Genomic DNA, 26,746 nt, shown 5'->3' with positions numbered 1-26,746 from the left:
GGCATGTCAGGGAACACACTTTCAGGTTCGACATGTAGGACTTTCAGGTTCAGCATGTTGGGAAACCCTAAATGCTCATCCCTTAAAAGGCAAGTTAACCCTAAAAGGTTAAAGAATTTATCTGAAATTACACTTTCTGATCCAGCATGTCAGGGAACACACTTTAAGGTTCAGCATGTAGGGAAACCATAAATGCTCATCCCTAAAAAGGCAAGTTAACCCTAAAAGGTTAAAGAAATTTTCTGAAATTACACTTTCTGATCCAGCATGTCAGGGAACACACTTTCAGGTTCAGCATGTAGGAAAACCATAAATACTCATCCCTAAAAAGGTAAGTTAACCCTAAAAGGTATTGATTGTGATAACAACTTTTCTGTCAGAAGTAGCAAGTTTTGCTTAACAATAACAAACATTCTCATCAAAGTAACGACATTTTACCTTAATACTAACATACTTTTACTGAACACACACAAATTTCTCTTAGAAATAATATTTTTCATCAGTGATAACACTTTTTCTGTTTAAACTAGCGAGTTTTATACCAAAGATACCAAATTTTTTCTTAGAAGTAACATTTTTTGATTTTGATAACAACTTTTCTATCAGAAGTGGCAAGTTTTGCTTAACACTAACAAACATTCTCATCAAAGTAAACACATTTTACATTAATACTAACATAATTTTACTGAACACACACAAATTTCTCTTAGAAATAATATTTTTCGTCGGTGATAATACTTTTTCTGTTCGAACTAGCAAGTTTTCTACCAAAGATACCAAATTTTTCTTAGAAGTAATATTTTTTGATTGTGATAACAACTTTTCGGTCAGATGTAGCAAGTTTTACTTAACACTAACAAACATTCTCATCAAAGTAACGACATTTTACCTTAATGATAACATACTTTTACTGAACACACACAAATTTCTCTTAGAAATAATATTTTTCGTCAGTGATAACACTTTTGCTGTTCGAACTAGCAAGTTTTTCACCAAAGATACCAAATTTTTTTTTAGAAGTAACATTTTTTGATTGTGATAACAACTTTTCTGTCAGAAGTAGCAAGTTTTGATTAACACTAACAAACCTTTTCATCAAAGTAACGACAATGTACCCTGATACTAACATACTTTTACTGAAAACACACAAATTTCTCTTAGAAATAATATTTTTCGTCAGTGATAACACTTTTTCTGTTCGAACTAGCAAGTTTTCTACCAAAGATACCAAATTTGTTCATAGAAGTAACATCTTTTGATTGTGATAAAAACTTTTCTGTCAGATGTAATAAGTTTTGCTTAACACTAGCAAATCTTTTAATCAAAGTAACGAAATTTTACCTTAATACTAACATACTTTTACTGAACACACACAAAGTTCTCTTAGAAATAATATTTTTCGTCAGTGATAACACTTTTTCTGTTCGAACTAGCAACTTTTCTACCAAAGATACCAAATTTTTTCTTAGAAGTAACATTTTTTGATTGTGATAACAACTTTTCTGTCAGAAGTAGCAAGTTTTGCTTAACACTAACAAACCTTCTCATCAAAGTAACGACATTTTACCTTAATACTAACATACTCTTACTGAACACACACAAAGTTCTCTTAGAAATAATATTTTTCGTCAGTGATAACACTTTTTCTGTTCGAACTAGCAAATTTTCTACCAAAGATACCAACTTTTTTCTTAGAAGTAGCTTTTTTGATTGTGATAACAACTTTTCTGTCAGAAGTAGCAAGTTCTGCTTAACACTAACAAACCTTCTCATCAAAGTAACGACATTTTACCTTAACACTAACATACTTTTAATGAACACACACAATTTTCTCTTAGAAATAATATTTTTTGTCAATGATAACACTTTTTCTGTTCGAACTAGCAAGTTTTCTATGAAAAATTACAATTTTTCTTTAGAAGTAAAATTTTTCGATTGTGTTAACAACTTTTCTGTCAGAAGTAGCAAGTTTTGCTTAACACTAACAAACATTCTCATCAAAGTAACATCATTTTACCTTAATACTAACATACTTTTAATGAACACACACCAATTTCTCGTAGAAATAATATTTTTCATCAATGATAACACTTTTTCTGTTTGAACTAGCAAGTTTTCTACCATAGATACCAAATTTTTTACTAAAAGTAAAATTTTTGATTGTGATAACAACTTTTCTGTCAGAAGTAGCTATTTTTGCTTAACACTGATAAACCTTCTCATCAAAGTAACGACATTTTACCTTAATACTAACATACTTTTGCTTAACACACACAAAGTTCTCTTAGAAATAATATTTTTGTCAGTGATAACACTTTTTTTGTTCAAACTAGCAACTTTTCTACCAAAGATACCAAATTTTTTCTTAGAAGTAACATTATTGATTGTGATAACAACTTTTCTGTCAGAAGTAGCAAGTTTTGCTTTACACTAACAAACCTTTTCATCAAAGTAACGACATTTTACCTTAATACTAACATACTTTTAATGAACACACACAAATTTCTCTTAGAAATAATATTTTTCGTCAATGATAACACTTTTTCTGTTCGAACTAGCAAGTTTTCTACGAAAGATACCAATTTTTCTTTAGAAGTAAAATTTTTTGATTGTGTTGACAAATTTTCTGTCAGAAGTAGCAAGTTTTGCTTAACACTAACAAACATTCTCATCAAAGTAACATCATTTTACCTTAATACTAATATACTTTTAATGAACACACACCAATTTCTCTTAGAAATAATATTTTTCATCAATGATAACACTTTTTTCTGTTCGAACTAGCAAGTTTTCTACCATAGATACCAAATTTTTTATTAGAAGTAACATTTTTGATTGTGATAAAAACTTTTATTTAAGTATTATAAATGTTTGCTTAACACTAACAAACCTTCTCATCAAAGTATCGATATTTTACTTTAAAACTAACGTACTTTTACTGAACACACACAAAGTTCTCTTAGAAATAATATTTTTCATCAGTGATAACACTTTTTGTGGTCGAACTAGCAAGTTTTCCACCAAAGATAACAAATTTTACCGTATAAGTAAAATTTTTATTATTGTGATAACAACTTTATTGTCAGAAGTAGCAAGTTTTGCTTAACACTAACAAACCATCTCATCAAAGTAACGAGATTTTACCTTAATACTAACATACTTTTAATGAACATACACAAATTTCTCTTAGAAATAATATTTTTCGTCAGTGATAAGACTTTTTCTGTTCGAACTAGCAAGTTTTCTACCAAAGATACCAACGCGTACGTAGGCTAACCTAACCTAACTTAACCTAATCTAGTCTAACCTAACCTAACCTAGAAATTTGTGTGTGTTCAGTAAAAGTTTGATAGTATTAAGGTAAAATGTTGTTACTTTGATGAGATTGTTTGTTAGTGTTAAGCATCTAGGAAAAAATTTGGTATCTTTGGTAGAAAACTTGCTAGTTCGAACAGAAAAAGTGTTATCACTGATGAAAAATATTATTTCTAAGAGAAATTTGTGTGTGTTCAGTAAAAGTATGTTAGTATTAAGGTAAAATGTTGTTACTTTGATGAGAATGTTTGTTAGTGTTAAGCAAAACTTGCTACTTCTGACAGAAGAGTTTTTATCACAATCAAAAATGTTACTTATAAAAAAAAATTTGGTATCTTCGGTAGAAAACTTGCTAGTTCGAACAGAAAAAGTGTTATCACTGACGAAAAATATTATATCTAAGAAAGATTTGTGTGTGTTCATTAAAAGTATGTCAGTATTAAGGTAAAATGTTGTTACTTTGATGAGATGGTTTGTTAGTGTTAAGCAAAACTTGCTACTTCTGACAGAAAATTTGTTATCACAATAAAAAAAATGTTACTTCGAAGAAAAAATTTGGTATCTTTCGTAGAAAACTTGCTAGTTCGAACAGAAAAAGTGTTATCACTGATGAAAAATATTATTTTTAAGAGAAATTTGTGTGTGTTCAGTAAAAGTATGTTAGTATTATGGTAAAATTCCGTTACTTTGATGAGAATGTTTGTTAATGTTAAGCAAAACTTGCTACTTCTGATAGAAAAGTTGTTATCAGAATCAAAAAATGTTAATTCCAAGAAAAAATTTGGTATCTATGGTAGAAAACTTGCTAGTTTGAACAGAAAAAGTGTTATCATTGATGAAAAATATTATTTCTAACAGAAATTTGTGTGTGTTCAGTAAAAGTATGTTAGTACTAAGGTAAAATGATGTTACTTTGATGAGAATGTTTGTTAGTGTTAAGCAAAACTTGCTACTTCTGACAGAAAAGTTTTTAAAACAATCAAAAAATGTTACTTCTAAAAAAAAATTTGGTATCCTTCGTAGAAAACTCGCTAGTTCGAACAGAAAAAGTGTTAGCATTGACGAAAAATATTATTTCTAAGAGAAATTTGTGTGTGTTCATTAAAAGTATGTTACTATTAAGGTAAAATGTCGTTTCTTTGATGAGTTAAATAAGAAAAACAAGTTTTTTAAACTGAAAGTAAGGAGCGACATTAAAACGAACAGAAATTATTCCGTATATGAAAGGGGCTATCCCCTCCTCAAGGCCTCACTCTTTACGCTAAAGTTTTTATTGTTTTAAAAAGTAGAGGTGTGACAAAGAGTCAAACTTTAGCGTAAAGAACGAGGCGTTGAATAGGGGACAGCCCTTTTCATATGCGGAATATTTTCTGTTCGCTGTAAGTTTCAATGTCGCTCCTTACTTTCAGTTAAAAAAACTTGTTTTTTTATTTAATTTCTGATCGTTTTTTAGTTAATGCAGCTTTTATTTTGGCTCACCGTCATTGAATAAGTAAACAAAATTTGCATAAAAATTTCACTTTTCTTTTTCTAAATGGATGTCTCTAAATTTGGTTCTGACGTAATTTACAAATTAACTTACGTAAGTAACTTCTATATTCGTATATTTTTCTTCTGGCAAAAAATACAAAATTGCAGATTTTTGCAGATATGAGCTTGAAACCTGTGTAATAGGGTTTTCTGATACGCTGAATCTGACGGTGTGATTTTCAATAAAATTCTTTCACTTGTAGGGGATGTTTCCCCCCTCTTTAAAAAATTAGGTAAATTTTCTCAGGCTCGTAGCCTTTGATGAGTAATACTAAACTTAATAAAATTTATATATTTAGAATCAGCATTATAAACCCATTCTTTTGATACATTTATTGACATCAAAATTCCGTTTCAATTACTATTGAGCCGTATCGCTTGTTTTTTGTATTATTTTTTTTTATTACGTATATGTTATTACGTATATGCGGGGGTTCTCCCCTTAGTCAATACCACGCTCTTTACGTTAAAAGTTAAAAACAATTTTAATTCACAAACCCCTGAATGACAAAGGCCGTTTAATTAGAATAGATAGCTCTTTTGAAAGCACTAAAAAAACTGTAAGGCAAAGAGCCATCTATTGACTCGGGGGAGAACCCCCTCATATACGTTATAATTTATGTTTGTTTTAAGTTCTAATGTTGCTTCTTACTTTCAGTTGAAAAAACTTGTTTTTTTAAAATTTAATTTCTGATCGTTTTTTAAATAATGCTTGGCAATCCGGCAACCCCCTTCATAGAAATGTCCCTTACCCCCAAGAAACATCCTCCACAGAACTATTCTCCCGGGTAACCCCCTCCTCTAGCCCCCCCCCCCTCCAGAAAAAAAAATCCTTCCTGAAAATGTCTGTATACTTCCCAATAACCAATAAATAATTCAGGCAAGTTCGGCGCCCCCTTCATGGCAATTTCCTTTCCCCCATGAAAACTTCCTTCATGGACATATCCTCCAAAATAACCCCTGACCCTCCCACCCCCCCTACCAGAAAAAAACCCACCTGAAAACTTCCCAATCACCAATACTATATGTTAACAATGGGTAAAGTTCATAACTTTTAGCCCACCCCCCGGGGACTTCGGGGGATTAAGTCATCCTAAAAGACATAGTTATCATATTTTTGACCATGCTGAATAAAATGGCTATCTTAAAATTTTGATCGGGTGACTTAGTGAAAAAAATGAGCGTGGGAGGGGGTCTAGTTGCCCTCCAATTTTTTTGGTCACTTAAAAAGGGCACTAGAAGTTTTAATTTCCATTCCAATGAGCCCTCCCACGATATTCTAGGATTACCGGGTCGATACGATCACCCCTGGAAAAAAAACAAATAAACACGCATCCGTGATCTTTCTTCTGGCAAAAAATGCAAAATTCCACATTTTTGTAGATAAGAGCTTGAAAACTCTACAGTAGGGTTCTCTGATACGCTGAATATGATGGTTTGATTTTCATCAACATTCTATATTTTTGAGGGGGTCTTTCCCCCTTTTATTGAAAATCAGCCAAATTTTCTCAGGCGCATAACTTTTGATGGGTAGCACTAAACTTGATGAAAATTATATATTTGAAATGAGCATTGAAATTTAATTCTTTTGATGTATCTATTGGCATCAAAAACCCGTTTTCTAGAGTTTCGGCTACCATTGAGCCGGGTCGCTCCTTACTTACAGTTCGTTACAACGAACTGTTTGAAAGGTTTGTTAGTACTAAGCAAAATTTAATACTTCTGACAGAAAAGTTGTTATCACAATCAAAAAATGTTACTTCGACGAAAAAATTTGGTATCTTTGGTAGAAAACTTGCTAGTTCGAATAGAAAAAGTGTTATCACTGACGAAAAATATTATTTCTAAGAGAACTTCGTGTGTGTTCAGTAAAAGTATGTTAGTATTAAGGTAAAATGTCGTTACTTTGATGAGAAGGTTTGTTAGTGTTGAGCAAAACTTGCTACTTCTGACAGTAAAGTTGTTATCACAATCAATAAAATCGTTACTTCTAAAAAAATTTGGTATCTTTGGTAGAAAACTTGCTAGTTCGAACTGAAAAAGTGTTATCACTGATGAAAAATATTATTTCGAAGAGAAATTTGTGTGTGTTCAGTAAAAGTATGTTAGTATTAATGAAGAATGTTGTTACTTTGATGAAAAGGTTTGTTAGTGTTAAACAAAACTTGCTATATCTGACAGAAAAGTTGTAATCACAATAAAAAAATGTTACTTCTAAGAAAAAATTTGGTATCTTTGGTAGAAAACTTGCTAGTTCGAACAGAAAAAGTGTTATCACTGACAAAAAATATTATTTCTAAGAGAACTTTGTGTGTGTTCAGTAAAAGTATGTTAGTATTAAGGTAAAATGTCGTTACTTTGATGAGAAGGTTTTTCAGTGTTAAGCAAAACTTGCTACTTTTGACAGAAAAGTTGTTATCACTGATAAAAATATTATTTCTAAGAGAAATTTGTGTGTTTTCAGTAAAAGTATGTTAGTATTAAGGTAAAATGTCGTTAATTTGATGAGAATGTTTGTTAGTGTTAAGCAAAACTTGCTACTTCTGACAGAAAAGTTGTTATCACAATACAAAAATGTTACTTCTATGAAAAAATTTGGTATCTTTGGAAGAAAACATGCTAGTTCGAAAAGAAAAAGTGTTATCACTGATGAAAAATATTATTTCTAAGAGAAATTTGTGTGTGTTCATTAAAAGTATGTTAGTATTAAGGTAAAATGTTGTTACTTTGATGAGAATGTTTTTTAGTGTTAAGCAAAACTTGCTACTTCTGACAGAAAAGTTGTTATCACAATCAAAAAAATGTTACTTCTAAAAAAAAATTTGGTATGTTTGGTAGAAAACTTGCTAGTTCGAACAGCAAACGTGTTATCACTGACAAAAAATATTATTTCTAAGAGAAATTTGTGTGTGTTCAGTAAAAGTATGTTAGTATTAAGGTAAAATGTCGTTACTTTGATGAGAATGTTCGTTAGTGTTAAGCAAAACTTGCTACTTCTGACAGAAAAGTTGTTATCACAATCAATACCTTTTAGGGTTAACTTACCTTTTTAGGGATGAGTATTTATGGTTCTCCTACATGCTGAACCTGAAAGTGTGTTCCCTGACATGCTGGATCAGAAAGTGTAATTTCAGAGAAATTTTTTAACCTTTTAGGGTTAACTTACCTTTATAGGGATGAGCATTTGGGGTTCCCCAACATGCTGAACCTGAAAGTCCTACATGTCGAACCTGAAAGTGTGTTCCCTGGCATGCCGAATCTGAAAGTGTGATTTAAGAAAAATTCTTGTGAATTTTTCACAAGAATTTGAAAAATTCTGTGAGGGAAGTTTGTTCCCTCACATGCTGGATCAGAAAGTATAATTTCAGAGAAATTATTTAACCTTTTAGGGTTAACTTACCATTATAGGGATGAGCATTTATGGTTTGCCTACAAGCTGAACCTGAAAGTGTGTTCCCTGACATGCTGGATCAGAAAGTGTAATTTCAGAGAAATTCTTTAACCTTTTAGGGTTAACTTGCCTTTTAAGGGATGAGCATTTAGGGTTCTCCAACATGCTGAACCTGAAAGTCCTACATGTCAAATCTGAAAGTGTGTTCCCTGACATGCCGAATCTGAAAGTGTGATTTAAGAAAAATTCTTTAACCATTTAGGGTTAACTTACCTTTTTAGGGATGCGCATTTAGGAATCTCCTACATGCTGAACCTGAAAGTGTGTTCCCTGACATGCTGGATCAGAAAGTGTAATTTCAGAGAAATTCTTTAACCTTTTAGGGTTAACTTACCTTTTTAGGGATGAGCATTTATGGTTTTCCTACTTGCTGAACCTGAAAGTGTGTTCCCTGACATACCAGATCAGAAAGTGTAATTTCAGAGAAATTCTTTAACCTTTTAGGGTTAACTTGCCTTTTTAGGGATGAGCATTTATGGTTCTCTTACAAGCTGAACCTGAAAGTGTGTTCCCTGACATGCTTGATCAGAAAGTGTAATTTCAGAGAAATTCTTTAACCTTTTATGGTTAACTTGCCTTTATAGGGATGAGCATTTAGGGTTCCCCATCATGCTGAACCTGAAAGTCCTACATGTCGAACCTGAAAGTGTGTTCCCTGACATGCCGAATCTGAAAGTGTGATTTAAGAGAAATTCTTTAACCATTTAGGGTTAACTTACCTTTTTAGAGATGAGCATTTAGGGTTCGAGAGCATTTTGAGCATTTCCTACATGCTGAACCTGAAAGTGTGTTCCCTGACATATCTGAAAGTGTAATTTCAGAGAAATTCTTAAAACTTTTAGGGTTAACTTGCTTTTTTAGGGATGAGCATTTAGAGTTCCCCAACATGCTGAACCTGAAAGTCCTACATGTCAAACCTGAAAGTGTGATTTCAGAAAAATTTTTTAATCTTTTAGGGTTAACTTACCTTTTTAGGGGTGACTATTTAGGGTTCTCCAACATGCTGAACTTGAAAGTGTGTTCCCTGGCATGTTGAATCTGAAAGAATAATTTTCATGGCGATGAACTATTCTAAATAATAAAAAAGCTGAGGCTTAGGATATTTATTGTTTAAACATATTTAAAAACATTTGAAAAAATACATAATGAAATATTTAAAAAAAAGCTTAATCCATTTGATATGAGGAAGAGCAAGAGTTTAGGTCTTTGTATATATGATGCATTTTTCCATGTCATGTATCTTTTCTGGTACCCATTGAGCGAAATATCTAACTTCATCTTCCAGGTCATGTACTGAATGCAGGTATTTCTCACATTTGAAGTCTTCTAAATTAAATAATTCTATGTTTTTATCACATTTTTCTAGTAAGAGTTTATCAGTTGGTACGTTTCTCTTTACATAAACAGCTTGCACACCGAAAAACTGCATATTTCCTGAATTTCCTCTTGTACATGTTTTATTTCATTGCCATTTTCATTACGTGGTCTTATTGTTTTAACATAAAAGCCGTTTCGATTTATAAAATTTAGTGTCGGACTCCATCTGTTTTCTCGTACTTATACATATTGTATCTGACGTTCCATTTATAGCTATGAATTTCACGTCGTTGATTGTCTAGGAGTAAGAAAGCTGCTTCGAAAATAATGCCAGTTGAGGAATATTTCAGACCAATATATTCTGTGTCAATCACACCAAACATTATTATATCTGAAAAAAAAGGGCTTAAATTAAATAAATATGTAATGTTTCTGAAACTCTAACAAATACAGCTCACTTTCTTAGAATAAATAATTTTTACTTAAGGAGGCTGGGTAACATTAAATATACACTTAAAAACTACTGACTTGCACAACGAAAAATAAATTATAAATTTAACAGCAGAAAAAATTTTAATGTTGAGTTGTTGACCAAAAAAAACTACCCACTGTCCCTTAAAGACACTCCCTCCTCCCCTGGAGTCTTCTCTCATTTTTCCTTAGATTGAGTGTGTTATTATTTTTTTTATTTTATTCTTTTATAACCCCTTTCTTCATAAATGTTCTTAAAAAGAAGAGAAAAAAGTTAGTATTGAAAAAATGATTCCCTTTTTCACAGAAGAAAAATTAGTAGTCCTCCAACCCCCTAACCATAATTTTGTCTAGAATGCATTTATCACAAAGAAGCCCCCTCCCCTCAGCAAAAAGCAAAGCAAAAAGTAAAAATTTGCGAGAAATATACTAAACTCAGAAATCAAACGCTATTCAATTTACACATAATAAAGCTGTGTATTCCTTTTCTTAGAAATCCTGGCCCCTTACTTTTCACGCGAAAAAACACTTTGTTTTCGCTTTACAATGAAGGTGTTAGAATTGAGGCATTGCCTCTTTCCCCTTTTTACATAATGTCCTAAAAATATTGTTAGACCATAATTTTGGAAATAACTCGTTTCTCTACTTCCATACAGGTTGCGTAGGCCTAGCTTAATTATTGCAATCTCTTTTTGCTTGAAACTATTTTAATTTGACGGGAAAAACAATCCTTTTTGATCTATGAAACCTTTTGGTTAAACCGTTAGCGTAAAGATTGAGAAAGAAGAGGAGCCTTAAGAGGGTGACAGCTAATAAAATCATTGCGGGAATGTTTATGTCAAGTTAGCGGTGGCTTAAATGGAAACTGTATATTAATAGCTAAGGGTTTGACGGAAAGTTGGCTGTCAAAAGGAGAGTTCAAAAACAAAGTTATTTCTATTGGAAGAATTAAAGTCATAAACTGAGAGGGGTGTGGAGAAGGGGAGGTTGAATTTACGTGGTAAAAAAGAACGTATTTTAAGCTTTCTAGCGAGTATAAACAATATATAGTGGAGTTTGTATTGTGTGGGGGGGTATACCCTGAATTTACTGGAGGGGCTACTATGTAAAATGATTTTATTTGAAAATAAAGAATGAAAATTTACTAAACAGAAGTCACATTGTAAATCGCTGTAGCCAAGGCTTCCATCTCATTAATATATTCCATAGTTATATCCATTGTGTCTTGGAACTTTCTGAATGTTTAATCACAACGCAATATACGAAATCTCAAGGGCGAATTGCGATGTAATGGGAAACCATATGTAAGCGACTCTCTGATTGGCTTAGAATGAGATGTAACCGACTAGCTGATTGGCTTAGAAGGAGACACGTGATCCTGTTTCCCGTTATCGAATCAAAACATTCTCCCCAGCGATTATGTAAATCAAGTTCCTGGAAATTCTCTCCCCTAGATCAATACATTCCCCCTAGCGATTATGTAAATCACCCCTCGTGTCATTACACTTGGCCAAACAACAACAACAACAGATCAATCGACCTTGAAATCATCCATTAGACATTAATAAACCATGAAAATACATCAAAGTGAGAAAAATCCTGTTTTTTCATTCTCAGTGACAAAATCCATAAAAACATGCATAAATTATGTACTGTTTGTACTTGTCATAGTCGAGTCCTGGATCAAAACATTCCCCCTAGCGATTACGCAATCAATTTCTCAGAAATTTAGTTCCCCTTCGATTACGCAATCAAGTTCTCAGAAATCCTCTCCCCCTCGATTACACAATCAAGTTCTCGGAAATCCTCTCCCCTCGAGGAATTCTATGCCCATATATGGAATCCTGTTTGGAGTTAGACTCAATTGAAGATGGCAGCACACAGTGTATCTCGGAGTCAATAAGGGGGTTCTACTAGCCACTCCAATTTCCAATTGAATGAGTGCTTCCCGAAGTTTCTACGACAACTTCTTCGATACGAAGTACCCTGTTCTAAAGGATAAATACAACAACTTTCTATATAAACCTTATATGCCCCCGGGGCATAACTTACAACCCTTGCACTGAGGGCTCTGAGGGGGTTATCATCCTAAAAGACCTAATTTACAGAACGTTCAACTACGTTGAACAAAACGGATATCTCAAAATTTTGATTGGATGTATTTTGGATATGTCACTTCCAATTATTAAAAAAGGCACTAGCCCTTTCAATTTCCAATCGAATGAGCATTTTTGAAGTTTCTACGACAACGCTTTCAATAAAAACTTCATGCGCTCCAGGGTATGACTTACAAACCTTGCCCTGAGGGCTGTGGGGGGAGGGGTTGTTATCCTTAAAGACCTAATTTTCAAAACTTTCAACTACGCTGAATAAAATAACAATCTAAAAATTTTGATTGGATGTGTTTGGGGAAAAGGTGGGCGTAAGAGGGGGTTTAGTGGTCCTCAGATTACTTTTGACTATTAAAAAGGGTACTATCCCATTGAATTTCAAATCGAATGAGCCCTTTTTCAAGTTTCTACGACAAAGATTTCAATAAAAACCTTATATGCCCCCAGGGCATAACTTATAATCCTAGCCCTGGGAGTTGTGGGGGAGTTTCCTCCTCAAAAATATATTTTCTATCTGGAAATCAACTACGCTGAACAAAATGACTGTCTCAAAATTTGTATTGGATGTGTTTGGGGGAATAATGGGTGTGGGGAGGGGGGGGGGGGGTAGTTGCCCTCCAATTCCTTTCAACTATTAAAAAGGGCACTAGCATATTTGAATTTCCAATCGAATGAGATTTTTTTGAAGTTCCTTCTTTAAAAACCTTATATGCCCCCAGGGCATAACATACAACCCTTGCCCTGAGGGCTGTGGGGGGAGTGTCCTCCTCAAAAACAATTTATATCGGGAAATCAACTACGCTGAACAAAATGGCTATCTCAAAATTTTGATTGGATGTGTTTGGAGAAATGATGGGCGGGGGGGGGGCTAGTTGCCCTACAATCACTTTTGACTTTTAAAAAGGGCCCTAGCCCTTTGAATTTCCAATCGAATGAGCCTTTTTTGAAGTTTCTATGACAACACCTTCTATAAAAACCTTGTATGCCCCCAGGGAATAACTTAAAACCCTTGCCCTGAGGGTTGTGGGGGAGTCTCCTCCTCAAAAACATGTTTAATACCTGTAAATCAACTACGCTGAACAAAGTGGTTATCTCAAAATTTTGATTGAATGTGTTAGGGGAATGGTGGGCGTGGGGTGGGAGGCTAGTTGCCCTCCAATCACTTTCGACTATTAAATAGGGTACTAGCCCTTCGACTTTCCAATTGAATGAGCCTGTTTTGAACTTTCTATGACAACGCCTTCTGTAAAAACCTTATAAGCCCCCAGGGCATAACTTAAAACCCTTGCCCTGAGGGTTGTGGGGGAGTGTCCTCCTCAAAAACATATTTTCTATGTGGAAATCAACTACGCTGAACAAAAAAGCTATCTCAAAATTTTGATTGGATGTGTTTGGGGGAATGATGGGCGTAAGGGGGGGCTTGTTGCCCTTCAATCACTTTCGACTATTATAAAGGGCACTAGAACTCTCAATTTCCAATCGAATGAGCCCCTTTTGCAGTTTTTACGACGAGCCCTTCCATATAAAGTACCCTGCTCTAAAGGAAAAAAATAATAAATAGTACATTAGGCCAACGTCGTTCTTATATGCCCTCAGGGCATAATTTAAAACCCTTGCCCCGAGGGTTGTGGGGGAGTGTCCTCCTTAAAAACATATTTTCTATTTGGAAATCAACTACGCTGAACAAAATGGCTATCTCAAAATTTTGATTGGATGTGTTTGGGGAAATGATGGGCGTGGGGGGGGATTAGTTGCCCTCCAATCACTTTCGACTATTAAAAAGGGCACTAGCCCTTTGAATTTCCAATCGAATGAGCCTTTTTTAAAGTTTCTACGACAGCGCCTTCTATAAAAATCTTATATAACCCCAGGGCATAACTTAAAATCCTTGCGCTGAGGGTTGTGGGGGAGTGTCCTCCTCAAAAATATATTTTCTATCTGTAAATCAACTACGCTGAACAAAATTTTTATTGGATGTGTTTGGGGGAATGATGGGCGTGGGGGGGGGCTAGTTGCCCTCTAATCACTTTCGACTATTAAAAAGGGCACTAGCCCTTTGAATTTCCAATCGAATGAGCCTGTTTGGAAGTTTCTACGACAATTCCTTCTATATAAAACTTATTTGCCCCCAGGGAATAACTTAAAACCCTTGCCCTGAGGGTTCTGGGGGAGTGTCTTCTTCAAAAACATATTTTCTTTCTGAAAATCAACTACGCTGAACAAAATGGCTATGTCAAAATTTTGATTGGATGTGTTTTGGGGAATGATGAGCATGGGGGTGGGAAGGGGGGCTAATTGCCCTCCAATCGTTATTGACTATTATAAAGGGCACTAGAACTCTCAATTTCCAATCGAATGAGCCCCTATTGAAGTATCTATGACGACCCCTTCCATATGAAGTGCACTGCTCTAAAGGAAAAAAAAAAAAATAAATAGTATATTGTACCAACATCGTTCTTATATGATCTCAGGGTATAATTTGAAACCATTGCCCCGGGGGTTTTTGGGGGAGTGTCCTCCTCAAAAACATATTTTCTATCTGAATATCCACTACGCTGAACAAAATGGCTATCTCAAAATATTGATTGGATGTGTTTAGAGGAATGATGGGCGTGGGCGGCTTGTTGCCCTACAAACACTGTAGACTATTAAAATGGGCACTAGCCACTCCAATTTCCCATCGAATGAGCCCTTTTCGAAGTTTCTTCGACAACTCCTTCGATACGAAGTGCCCGGGTGGAAAAAAACACACATTGTGCCCACATCGTTCTGTAGGCTACTTATGCAGCGCTAGCGCGCTGCCTATGATTAATAAAAAAACAAAACAAAGTTTTTCTAAGGGGAGTAAAGAGCGAAGTTGAAACTTAAAACGAGTAAAAATTATTGCTTTACAGTCTATCTAACATACATTGATAAAACTAGCGCAAATAAAACAACTGATAATATGGTAATATGTTTGGTTAGTAATAAATAAAGAAACCAAACACATTCCCTATGCTTGCATCATTATAGAAAACTATTAGGAGTTTTAGTACAGTAGAAGCAAACTGGTTAAGGTCACTTTTTGAAAAAAATATAGGTATGTTGGTTTATTTTAATTATCTTTTTTTTCGTGTAATTTGGTATCACTTCTGCACAATGAGCTTAGTCCAATGATTGAATCTCGTTTTGGCTCTGAAAATGACATTTCATGATTAGTTTGTTGACAAGTCTTGAGGAAAGCCAACTTATAGTATTAGGACCATAGACTAGCTTTAGAATTTGCATCATGAATTGAAATATTCCGTTGTATAATGAAAAATAACCGGATTATAATAATGGCGATTTTTTCTCACAAGACAGTTTTCTTCAAAACACGTTTTTCAACTTTTGGTTACAATGGGTTGTGGCACTAGGTTGCAGCTACAGCTGAAACCATGATAATGAGAGGAGTCTTGAACTAAATCTAAACCTGTTTTATGCATATTGGTTGTCAAAAAGGCATAATTCGAGAATGACAGAGTGCATTAATTTGGAACTTTCAGGAAATGATAAAAGGGCTGACCAATTGACCAAAAAGACAATTTTTGCACGCTACAACAACTACTACCGTACTCCTACTATTACTACTACTGCTACTGCTATTGCTACCACTACTACTACTACTGCTACTACTACTACTACTACTACTACTACTACCACTACTATTATTATTATTATTATTACTACTACTACTACTACTGCTACTACTACCACTACTATACTACTACTACTGCTACTACTACTACTACTACTACTACTACTACTATTATTATTATTATTATTATTATTATTACTACTACTACTACTGCTACTACTACAACTATAACTACTACGGTGGCTGCTACGGCTGCTACTGCTACCACAGTTACAATTAAAACTACAGCTTGGATAGTAATTACTACTAAGTCTGATGGTATTGACGTGGAAATTAGAGGAAATATTGAGGGGAAACTTGAACTAAATCAAAACATACTGTGCGTATTTGGCTTCTACTGCTCCTACTACTGCCACTACTACTATGATACTTAGTAGCATTAACACTATCGGTAAGAAAATTAAAAATTAAGATAATATAGATGGGAAATATTAACTAAGTCCAAAACACTATATACATGCATATTGTCGAAAGGGTTTATCTCAGGAACGGTTTAGGTGATTAAAATGGAACTATCAGAGAATACATAAAGGGAAAGATGTATTGACCAAAATGCAATATTTGTGTGCTACTGCTACTACTACTAAAGCTGCTGCTGCTACTACCGCTATTACTACTACTACCACTACAAATGCTGCTTTTAATGCAAGTACTACCGAGGCTAAGGATACTAAAGCTAAAATTTGAGGAAACACTACTACTATTGCTACTAATATTTCTACTGCTGTTACTACTACTGCTACTAAGGCTAAAGCTACAACTAATCATACTGTTAAAAAACGACTACTACTACTGGTAGTCCTGCTACTAAGGCTAAGGGTATTAATGTGAACATCTAGGGGAATTTTGAAAGAATGTTGAACTATATCAAAACACACAATTTGCATATGAATTGTCAAGAGGGCCCACCCATCAGCAATTTCTTAAGAGCAGTTAATGATATTAATCTGAAAATTTAAGCGTATGTTGTCTGTTCAGCATGTTGAAAAAAACCAAAGGTGCTATTTGTGTAATACTACTAATGCAACTGATATAACAAACTACTATTGTTAGCACTAAAGCTAGAGAGATTAAGGTAAATCTTTCTAGAAGTTTTTTGGTGGATGTTGAACTAAATTAGACCGAAATATGTAAAACTACACTGTTAAAGGGGTGTACCAACAGTTTCTCAGGAGCGACTTACATTATTAAGTAGGAGCTTTCAAAGTATGTTGTTGTGGATTTTGAACTAAGCAAAAGGCACTATATGTATACTGCTATACTGTTACTACAATTGCTGTAACTAGTGAAGCTAAGGCTGTTCGGAAGAAAAATTTAGGGAACGTTTAGAGGGGGGGGGGGGTAGTTAAACAAAAAATATATGCTTAGAGGTTTTCAAAAAGGCGTATAGGTAATATCATAGGCAGTGTAGCGCTATCATAAAAACTTTTAAAGAAGCTCATTTGAATGGAAATGAAAAGTTCCAGTGCCCTTTTTCAAGTGTGAAAAGAGATTGAAGGGCAAGCAGCCTCCCTGGAATGACCGTTAATTCTCAAAAACCATCCAATCAAAATTTTGAGACAGCCATTTTATTCAGTTTAGTTAAAAGTTACAGCAACTATATCTCTGGAGATGTTGAGGTTTTCAACCCCCTACAACACTCAAAGCAAGGGCAGTAATTTATCTAATTTGCCCATTATTGATGTATAGTAATTTTTATTGAAAAAGAGGGCATATTTGACTTTTGGTGTTCACAAAGTACAAATGCATTCAAGTAAAGCATTCAGAGAATGCTGAGGAGAGTGTTGAACTAATAAAAAAATGTTATGGGCATACAGGTTGTCAAAAGAGGGAAACTCAAGAATGACTGAGGGTATTAAGCTGGAACTTCAAGGGAATGATGAAGGGCATGATCACTTGACCAAGGGTATTTTGAGGGGGATGTTGAACTAGCCAAAAGACACTATGAGCAGGTAGCCACTATTTCTAGAACTTTGGGTGAAACTTAAGGTAAAACTTCGAGAGAGTATTTAGGGGGTGTTGAAGTAAATCAAAACACACTGTCTACATTCAGGTTACAAAAAGGATGCATGAGGGATTTCTCAGGATTAGCTTTTAGTTTTAACCGGAAACTTTTAGGTGCATCGAGAGGGATGATGAACTATCCAAAAGGCACTCTGGGCATACTGTTAGTACGACTGCTGCTCCTGCATTAACTACTATTACAATTATTGCTACGACTACTTCTACTGATAATACGGACAAAAAGTTGATACTTTCACGATGTGTATAGGTGAATGTTGAACTAAATAAAAAAACACTCTGTACAAGTAGGTTATCAAAAGAGCATATCAGCAGTATCCCAGGAATGTTCAGGTGTAATAAGTTGAAACTTTTAGTACAAGGTAAATTGGATGTCGAATTAGACAAAATGCAAAATGTACTGATAATTGATAAGACTACTACTACTACTGCTGCTATAACTGAAACTACTGCTACAACCGGTTCTGCTACAACTAGTACTACAATGACTACTACTTCTTTTACCGAGGCTAAGGGTATTGGAGTGAAACTTTCTGGGAATACTGAAGAGGATAATACACTAAATTGAAACATAATATGTGAAGCCAGGTTATTAAAAAGCCGTAACAGCTATATCTCAGGAACAGCGTAGAGTATTAAGTTAAAACTGTCAGTGCTTGTTAAGGGGGGTATCGAACCAATCGAAAGGTACTACGTAAATGTCTACTAACCCTACTACTTATACTACTACTGCTAGTACTACAATCAAGGCTAAGAGTTCTGAGAACACATTTTTAGATAGTATTGGCGAATATGTTAGATTAAATTGAAACTAAGGAAAGTGTAAACCATTCTCGAGTTTTCAGAAGGACTGGATGGCGTCAGCTTCACTTGTTGTCTACTCGTCTTGAGTTTGACTTGTTTATTTATTGTAGTTTATGTTTGTGCTAGAATTCGTTTCTTTTTTATGGGTATTTGCCGTAGTTTTACGCTTGGAAAATTATTTTAGCTTTATTTTTGCTCATTTCTAGTTTAATATAGCTCTTTACCCTTCTTTGAAAAATATAATTCGTGGGGAAAGTTTTCTTCATTAATATATCAAAATATGCGACTCAAGAAACAAAGCAGATTAAATTGTTTCTGCATCCGACAGCTACTTACGTTCTTGCTATTCATATTGTAAAAATCAAGAGATGCAAGTTTAACAGATAAGTCCAACAAATCTTCTTGCAAATATTCTTCTTCTTCTTGATACCTTGGAATATGATATGGCCTGCAACATTTAACGTTATTAGTAGGGCATTCTGAATTGATGATTTAACATTCTACACTACATGCCATATTATTATTTTTCAGAAAGCACAAAGCTTTAAATATTTTTTTAAAAGCGTTTCTAACGGAATAATACCATGTAGTTTCAATTTAAAAGAAAATTCGTTGAAAGAAGATAATAGAAAAGCAAAAATCATATAAGAATTTGAATATGATAATGGTAATAAGCTTACCTAAGCTATGGATGTCAGGTATTGTGTTATCTTGGAACGATAATTTTGACAGGACCTGTGCCTGTCATCATCAGGTTCAAATTCAAGACTCTTGCCAGAATATAAAATCACTAAATAAAATAAAACTAAAATCACTGAACAACACTAATAATAAGTCGAACCTAGAATTATTGTTGTAATATGGCCCGGATTTTGGTAGAGACATTGATGGCCGCTATCCTAGTAGATCTCAAAAAGGTTGGGTCTTTAGAAGTAGGGTGGAGTTTTTTGCGAGTTCTTAGCCTATGGGTAATGGGTTCCCAAATTTCGCTGATGCGGAACTCTCCATTGTCTTTATTAATGGCTGGTTTGTTTTTAGCAATTTCCAGAGCTTCTCTGATTTTCTGCTTTAAGAGTTGTGGAACAATAGCAATAAGTTGAGCCTGGTCAAAATCAACTCCGTTGATTTCACTCCGTTGATTTTGACCAGGCTCAACTTATTGCTATAGTTCCACAACTCTTAAAGCAGAAAATCAGAGAAGCTCTGGAAATTGCTAAAAACAAACCAGACATTAATAAGGACAATGGAGAGTTCCGCATCAGCGAAATTTGGGAACCCATTACCCATAGGCTAAGAACTCGCAAAAAACTCCACCCTGCTTGTATAGAACCAACCTTTTTGAGATCTACAAGGATAGCGGCCATCAATGCCTCTACCAAAATCCGGGTCATATTACAACAATAATTCCAGGTTCGACTTATTACTAGTATTTTTGAGTGATTTTGGTTTTATTTTATTTTTTGGTTTCATATCTTGGCAAGTCTTGAATTTGAACCTTATGATGATAGGCACTGGTCCTGTGAAAATTATTATTCCAGGTTAAAACAATGCCTGACATCAATAGCTTAGATAAGCTTATAACCATTATCATGTACAAGAGTCAGGTTTGCCTCAGAGAATATATTAAGAATTTGAATAATTAGCGATGAACTTTAACCAACGAGATTTTACTATAAATGAGCAAGGGATGCTAAAAATAAACAAAAAGTAACTAGTTATCTGACGCCACTGTGAAACACAGTGTTTAAACCCAAAATTGTGTTGAAACCACAGTGCTGACACCAAAGTGTTGAAACCACTGTGACACACTGCTAGGGAGCAAAACTTTTTACTGTGTCTCACAGGTAATAAAGTTTTCTGCTCCCGTGTCATATTTACAGATGCGATATGGTTGTTCCAAATAATTATTTGTAAGGTCAACGTGTAATTAGAAAAATTTTGATTTCAGTTCTGTTTGTACGAAGTGATCATCAAACGTTGTATCCGCATTATTTTAGTTTTTATCCTTACTAAGGCTGTATACTTTTTACCGACGTTAATTAGAATTTGTGAGAACTTTGTTGCACCGTCTCAACTTTGGAAATCCCAGAAACTTGAATGAAATACACAAATTTTGTTTAAGCTGTCTAAGAATTTATACAAAATATTACACAAAAATATATTAGGGAATTTCCACAGTCAAAATTAAAACAGAAAAAGTCATAAGAAAAAAATTATTTTCTAAAGTATTAATGTCAGTTCTGGTTTTCGAAATTTCAGAATTTTTCTATCCAATTTGTCAGGCACTCTTGACAGTATTGAAAAGCATTCCTGGTTGCAAGAAGCCAATTTGACAAATAAACGAATTCGTGTCACCTTTTACATTTTATATAATATTTATCATTTAAAATGTAAGACGAAACTAAACATTTCATAGAACAACCCTCAGAAAATTAGAATCTTTACCCTTGAAGCTAGGAAGTTTACCGTACAATATTTTATAGTCGTTTTTAAAATTAAAACTTCAGAATTGAAAAAGCTTCAAAGCTGGAAAGCCTTGATGAAAACCCTTGAAACTATTTCTTAATGTAGGGTTCATCTATCGATACAGAAGATTGCAAGTCTCAGTTTTTACACGAGTAAACATCTCAACTTTCTTAAAAACAGGATTACACCGTTATTTTCCAAAACCTCATGACAGATGTATTAATTTTGCATGCGTTGTCAAAAGTTAGGCTCCATACTGCTAATTGGCGCTCAGACGCTAGATTCTGTATCAGACTCTGTCCAAGTTTCCCGCTCAGGATAGTTGAAAATCCAAGGTATTTTCAGAAATAGGAAATTCACATTCATAATTCTCACCTAAAAAGGTGTTTCCAGTTCTGACAATGTTGCTTGATAGTTCCTAGTTTCAGCTTTCAACCATTCACAGCGGGAAACTTGGACCGAGTCTGAGACAGAATCCAGCGTCTGAACACCACTTAAGGCACTTTAAATACTTACTCCAACAACTCTTAATAACTCACTAAACCACCGAGCTGCCTGATCCTAACACAGCTACGCATGCACCTCCTGCATTCTAATCTACTTAAAGCCTCTCTCTATCCGCCCTCCCAAGAATTTGTAACTTCAACAGCCCATATGCTTGAGTGGTGGTTCTTAAAAAACGGAATAAAAAGTCATACTTTAGCGTAAAAGATAAAGGTTGAGGTAGGTTCAGCCCTCCTCAAATAAAGAACAATTTTGGTTCGTTTTAAGTTTTAATTCTGTTCCTTAGTCTTATATGAAAAATCTATGTTTTTTTCAAGTTTAATTTCTGATAGTTTTTCAAATCATACTGGAAAATTCCCTCCATGGAAACTTTCTCCTAGAAACATACCACCTTAAAGAAGTCGCCTAACCTTCATAAGGCTCCCCTGAACAATTATTTCTCCATAAAATGTCCTTTCCACACAATCCCCTCCCCCAGATTCCTCCTAGACATATCTTCCCTGAAAACTTATCCCCAGGTGTTTAATCAAGCAGCAGAAGAAAAAACAAGACAAATAAAATGAATATCTTATAAGCCTTAGAAAAGTCCCCCACAGTCGTCTCGGTCCCTCTCCCTCCAAAGATCATTTTTCTCACATAAAATTTGCACCGACAATATCCTATTCCCAAAAAGTGTCCCGAAAATAAAAGATCCACAGCGAAAAAATTTCCCCAAAACAATCCCCCCGCCCCCCTAGAAAATCCTCCGCTTATATAAAATTAAGCAGTCAAAGAGAAAGTGAGACAAATAAAAATAATTTCATATTTGAGTTATGGAGAATAATTATGACCTCCCTACCCTTCCTGAAAACTAAGCAGCGACAAATTCCTTTCCTTCCTCCACGGAAAACTATCCTCGTAAAATTTCTCCTGAAAAATTTTCGCTGCCTCCTCCCAAAGATATCTGATCGGAATTTTGGAATAGCCATCTTGTACAAAATCGTCAAAAGTCAAATAACTCTTCCTCCGGGGATGAAACACACTCCAAACCCCTGAGGCGAGTATCGGAAGTTATATTACTATCAGGAGTAAAAAGAGTCATAACCTTGACATTTCAGCCGAAGGTGGACTAATGCCAAGCATTAATCTATTAGGGGAAGAAGAGCTTGAATCTTTAGAACCCGGGTAATCAGGATAAAATGCACGAAGAACCTGGGAAGCCACATCATGCTTAGCTGCCATTTTTGATCCACCTGCAAACAAAAAACAAATTATATATATCTTTCATATAACTGCCTTTACTCAATTGGCATGTTCTTATCTCATTACAACATGGTACTTCCCAATGCAATATAAAAACATAAAAATAATACGTATTTTAAGAAAGTATTCAAAAGTTTTTTTTCACGTACTTTCTAGAAGGACTTTAGAAAATTTACCTTTAAAGGATGCGTGGCAACTAGAATTCCCACGACTTTACCGTCGTCTTAAGAAGGGTGCCTAATATCTATTACATTTAAAATTTTGACATTACCTATTCTTTATTGTTTACCTATTTTCTTATCAGATATAAGAAAATCAAACATAAGATTAGATAAAGTTAACACTACTTTTTCATCAAAACCATTAATTAGATATTTTTCTCTGTCCTAACGCATTACAAAAGGCATTAAAAATTGTCATTAACTTTCAATATTGAATTTATTTATTTTAATATTCTACAATATATCAACTGTTTTTGAAATTCACAGTCTATCACTTATGTGATTATATCTTTATTTCCGTGAACCTTTGCTATAGGAAGGGCTGGGGAAATCAAAATTTATTTTCAATTACATAGACCTGCAATTGTAGTTATGCTGTCTTCGGTAGTAGCAGAGACCAATCTTAACAAAAGGAAGGCGAGGAAAAAGTCAGCTAAAATTGAACTAAAAACATATGGCGCTCAACGGCTTAGAAAGATTCAGCTTTAACTTGTAGGGTGTAACAATCTTCAGACATCAGTAGATTATTAACGTTTCAGTTATTTGCAGATGAAAAATTTATTTGAATAATTCGTAAACTAAATGTTTAGAAAAGTGATATGTAATAGTAAATGAAACTTAAGTAATTAGTTTTGCATATTAATTTTCGAAGCACGAGATAGTAACTCATACAAAAAGGTCACTGCCATTATGATTTCACAATTTTGAGAGAACCAAAGAAAAATACTAAGAAACCATAGTTTTCAGTTATCAATAAATCCAAGATGAATTTAGGTTGCAGGAGAAATATATTTTATTTCGAAGCTCTTGGTGGTTGAGAAAAAAGGGTGAAAAATAGCTACAAGTCACTACAAGAAGGAAACCAGGAAATAAAAACTTTCTGTAATATAATTGCACAGAAAAAAGGCCATGTGTCCTGTTTTTGGAGGTATTACGCCTATTCCCTATTACCACTTAATAGAGTGACACTAAAAACATTACTGAACCAACTCTAAAAACGTAATTCGCTTTCTTTTTAATCTTTTCTATCTGTTTTTGAAAAATATAAAGTCTGCCTATATCCTTTGTGACATTTGGAAACCTGAATAATAGTAATACTAATGATAATAATAGTAGAAATAATAATAAAAATTGATGCAACAAAACTCTAAGGTGTTTGCAGCATGTGGATTCAATAAGAGTAACTAGATTCACTAAGGTTCATACTTATGCATATGATTTATATGGTCACCGACTTATACATGTTACTGTGAAAGTTCAAAATTCGGGAATGTCGACATTCAATGGTGAATGTCTGAAATGCCTCTTTTTCACCCTGGATTTAGTCAGCGTTGCCAGTCGACTTTTTCAATTTAATGCATGGTTTGATGATGACAGGCTAGGTTGGGTTTTTGACCCATTTCTAATCTTTATTACAAAAATTTAATCTAGTCTAACCTAATTTATCCAAACCTAAACTAACATAACCAAACCTAACTTTAACTTTTATCACCACAATATGCGGACGGAAAAAGCTGACTCACAAAGCTAGATGAATCCAAGCAGAAAAAAAACTTCGGACATGCACCAGACATTAACTAGATTTTGGATATTAACAGTAACATTAACATAAAACGTTCTTGCATGTGTTTTACATTGTGACGGTAAAATTGAATTGACATTGGCTAGTTATTGGCACAAAGAAGGGGAATGCATAGTTGTTTTGGCCTCAGGGGACTTGTTTCTGTAGTGATATGTCAATAACAGAAGTAGTAGTTATCATCCAAACATTAGACTATTTAAATCCAGATGTAATTGAATATCATACAAAATAAAAAGCTGGTCGAGATATATTTTGACATAAGACTGGTAACGAGAAAGAAAATGCAGTATATGTCATGGCTTTGATTACACCTTGAAAAAAAATATCCCTCGATGAAATAGAAGCTATAAATGAATTAGTCATTTCTTCTCATACGACCAATACTGCAGCCACAAACACAAAATTTCAATCAACTAGGTATGATTTGACAACTAACTAATTTCTGAATTCAATACGCCTTAGGAGACCAATGAACACTGAACTGAATTCAGTTGACTACTTTGTCACTGGTTGTGATAACCATACTTGCAGCACAAGATCCCACCCCAATTAATGAATCACTGAATTCAATATGCCCTAGATGGCCAATTGAGGCTGAACTAGATTCGGCTCGCTAAGTTTATCCCGGTTTTGACGACCTAGTAGGTATCCCAACAGTAGTAATGATGTAACAAATACCCTGAACGCACCCGTGACAGTGCCCTCCTAAAGGCATCAATACTTCAACAGTCCTATTCTCTTTGCACCTACAGCCATGATACATCCGGGTCGAATGAAAGTGGTATACATTATAATAAGTTTCCTTCACTGAGTTATAAGGCGGGATTTTAAATGTATTTTATAACATTGTGAAAGTAAATTTCAGACAAAGAACAGCGTGAATAAATCTTTTTCTTCAAATTTTATTTTACAGGACACACTATACTTCTTTACTGTTTGTTTACACTGTTGGAAATTAACAGAGGATTGGGAACAAGAACAATGATACAAAGACAAGAGTACCAAACTTAGCAGTTGTAATTACAAGGGAATGTTGACCAACCCTTGAACGGGAAGAGATATTTCTCAAATATTTGATACCATTAAGCAAATTCAAGTTGGAGGAACAGTTATTTTTTGCAGCAAAAGTTAATATAAGGCGAATACATAGACTTCAAGATGCACTAAGTAAAATTGTAGAATATATTAAGGACAATAAGTTGGATTAGCGTGTGAAAAAACGAGTGATTTGTATGTTATTGTAACTTTGAAATAAAAAATGTTTCTGAATCAAAAGTGTTTTTTTTTCTTGTTAGATATTATAGTAGGTTACCGCCTCTCTCTCTAGGGAACCAATATGTGACGAGAAAGTACTCAAAGTAGAAAGAATCTTCATTCTTTGGCTTTGTTTTTTAGTCTGTAATCAGCTCTGGGAGTGTCAGAACTAAAACAAATGAATGTATTTGAGAAACAGGAAATCATGCGGAATGTAACGACTTTGTAAAATTTTTGAAATTAAATAACAATTTTCTTAAGTTATCAGTGCAAAAGTAAATATTCCCTCAAAGAATGCTTGACGATATCATGAAAGATAATTCTCTAGCTTTGGATTATTGTATGATGCTTATGCGTCGTGGGCCAAACTCATTTACTCAATTTACTGACATACTAATCGAAACTAAACAAAATGATCTTGTGGATTTGCTTTTGAACACTACCTTGACATTCAAGGTTTTTTTTATGTTGAATTAAGACTATATCCGAACAATTTTTCAGTCTTTGTTTTTCATGAGAACATCAAAAAGTTTGACAATTTACAAAATCCTGTCCTAACAGGTTTAATTGATTTTGAAGTTGGACGTGACTCGATTACTCCTCCTCTCTCTAGATGTAAAAAGAACATTCTTTGTTATTTATTCATCGCAAGCTTGTTTTCTATCTGACAAAGTGAGAGTCAACATGAAAAAAAGTTCCACAAATGTCCATTATGTTTGTACACATTGGGCAGCCGGTCATTATGTGAGAACTACACTATTATTGACGAGTATAACGAAA

General features: G+C 34.2%; 1 protein-coding gene across 1 annotated transcript; it reads right to left on the bottom strand.

Annotated features, from left to right (window-relative positions):
- Window positions 1-18,970: 18,970 nt before the first annotated feature.
- Window positions 18,971-22,899, bottom strand: LOC148938563 (uncharacterized; the record flags this gene model as incomplete). Its single annotated transcript, XM_089107697.1, has 2 exons — window positions 18,971-19,145; window positions 22,752-22,899. Coding segments are annotated over 2 exons (323 nt in total), but the record flags the coding sequence as incomplete, so codon positions are not given.
- Between the last annotated feature and the right edge of the window lie 3,847 nt (window positions 22,900-26,746).

The sequence above is a fragment of the Artemia sp. Qi Xiang Cuo genome, unplaced genomic scaffold, assembly GCF_049724085.1.
Source record: "Artemia sp. Qi Xiang Cuo unplaced genomic scaffold, ASM4972408v1 HiC_scaffold_3131, whole genome shotgun sequence".
NCBI classification, from domain to species: Eukaryota; Metazoa; Arthropoda; class Branchiopoda; order Anostraca; family Artemiidae; genus Artemia; species Artemia sp. Qi Xiang Cuo.
This window is presented reverse-complemented; position numbering and strand designations above follow the sequence as displayed.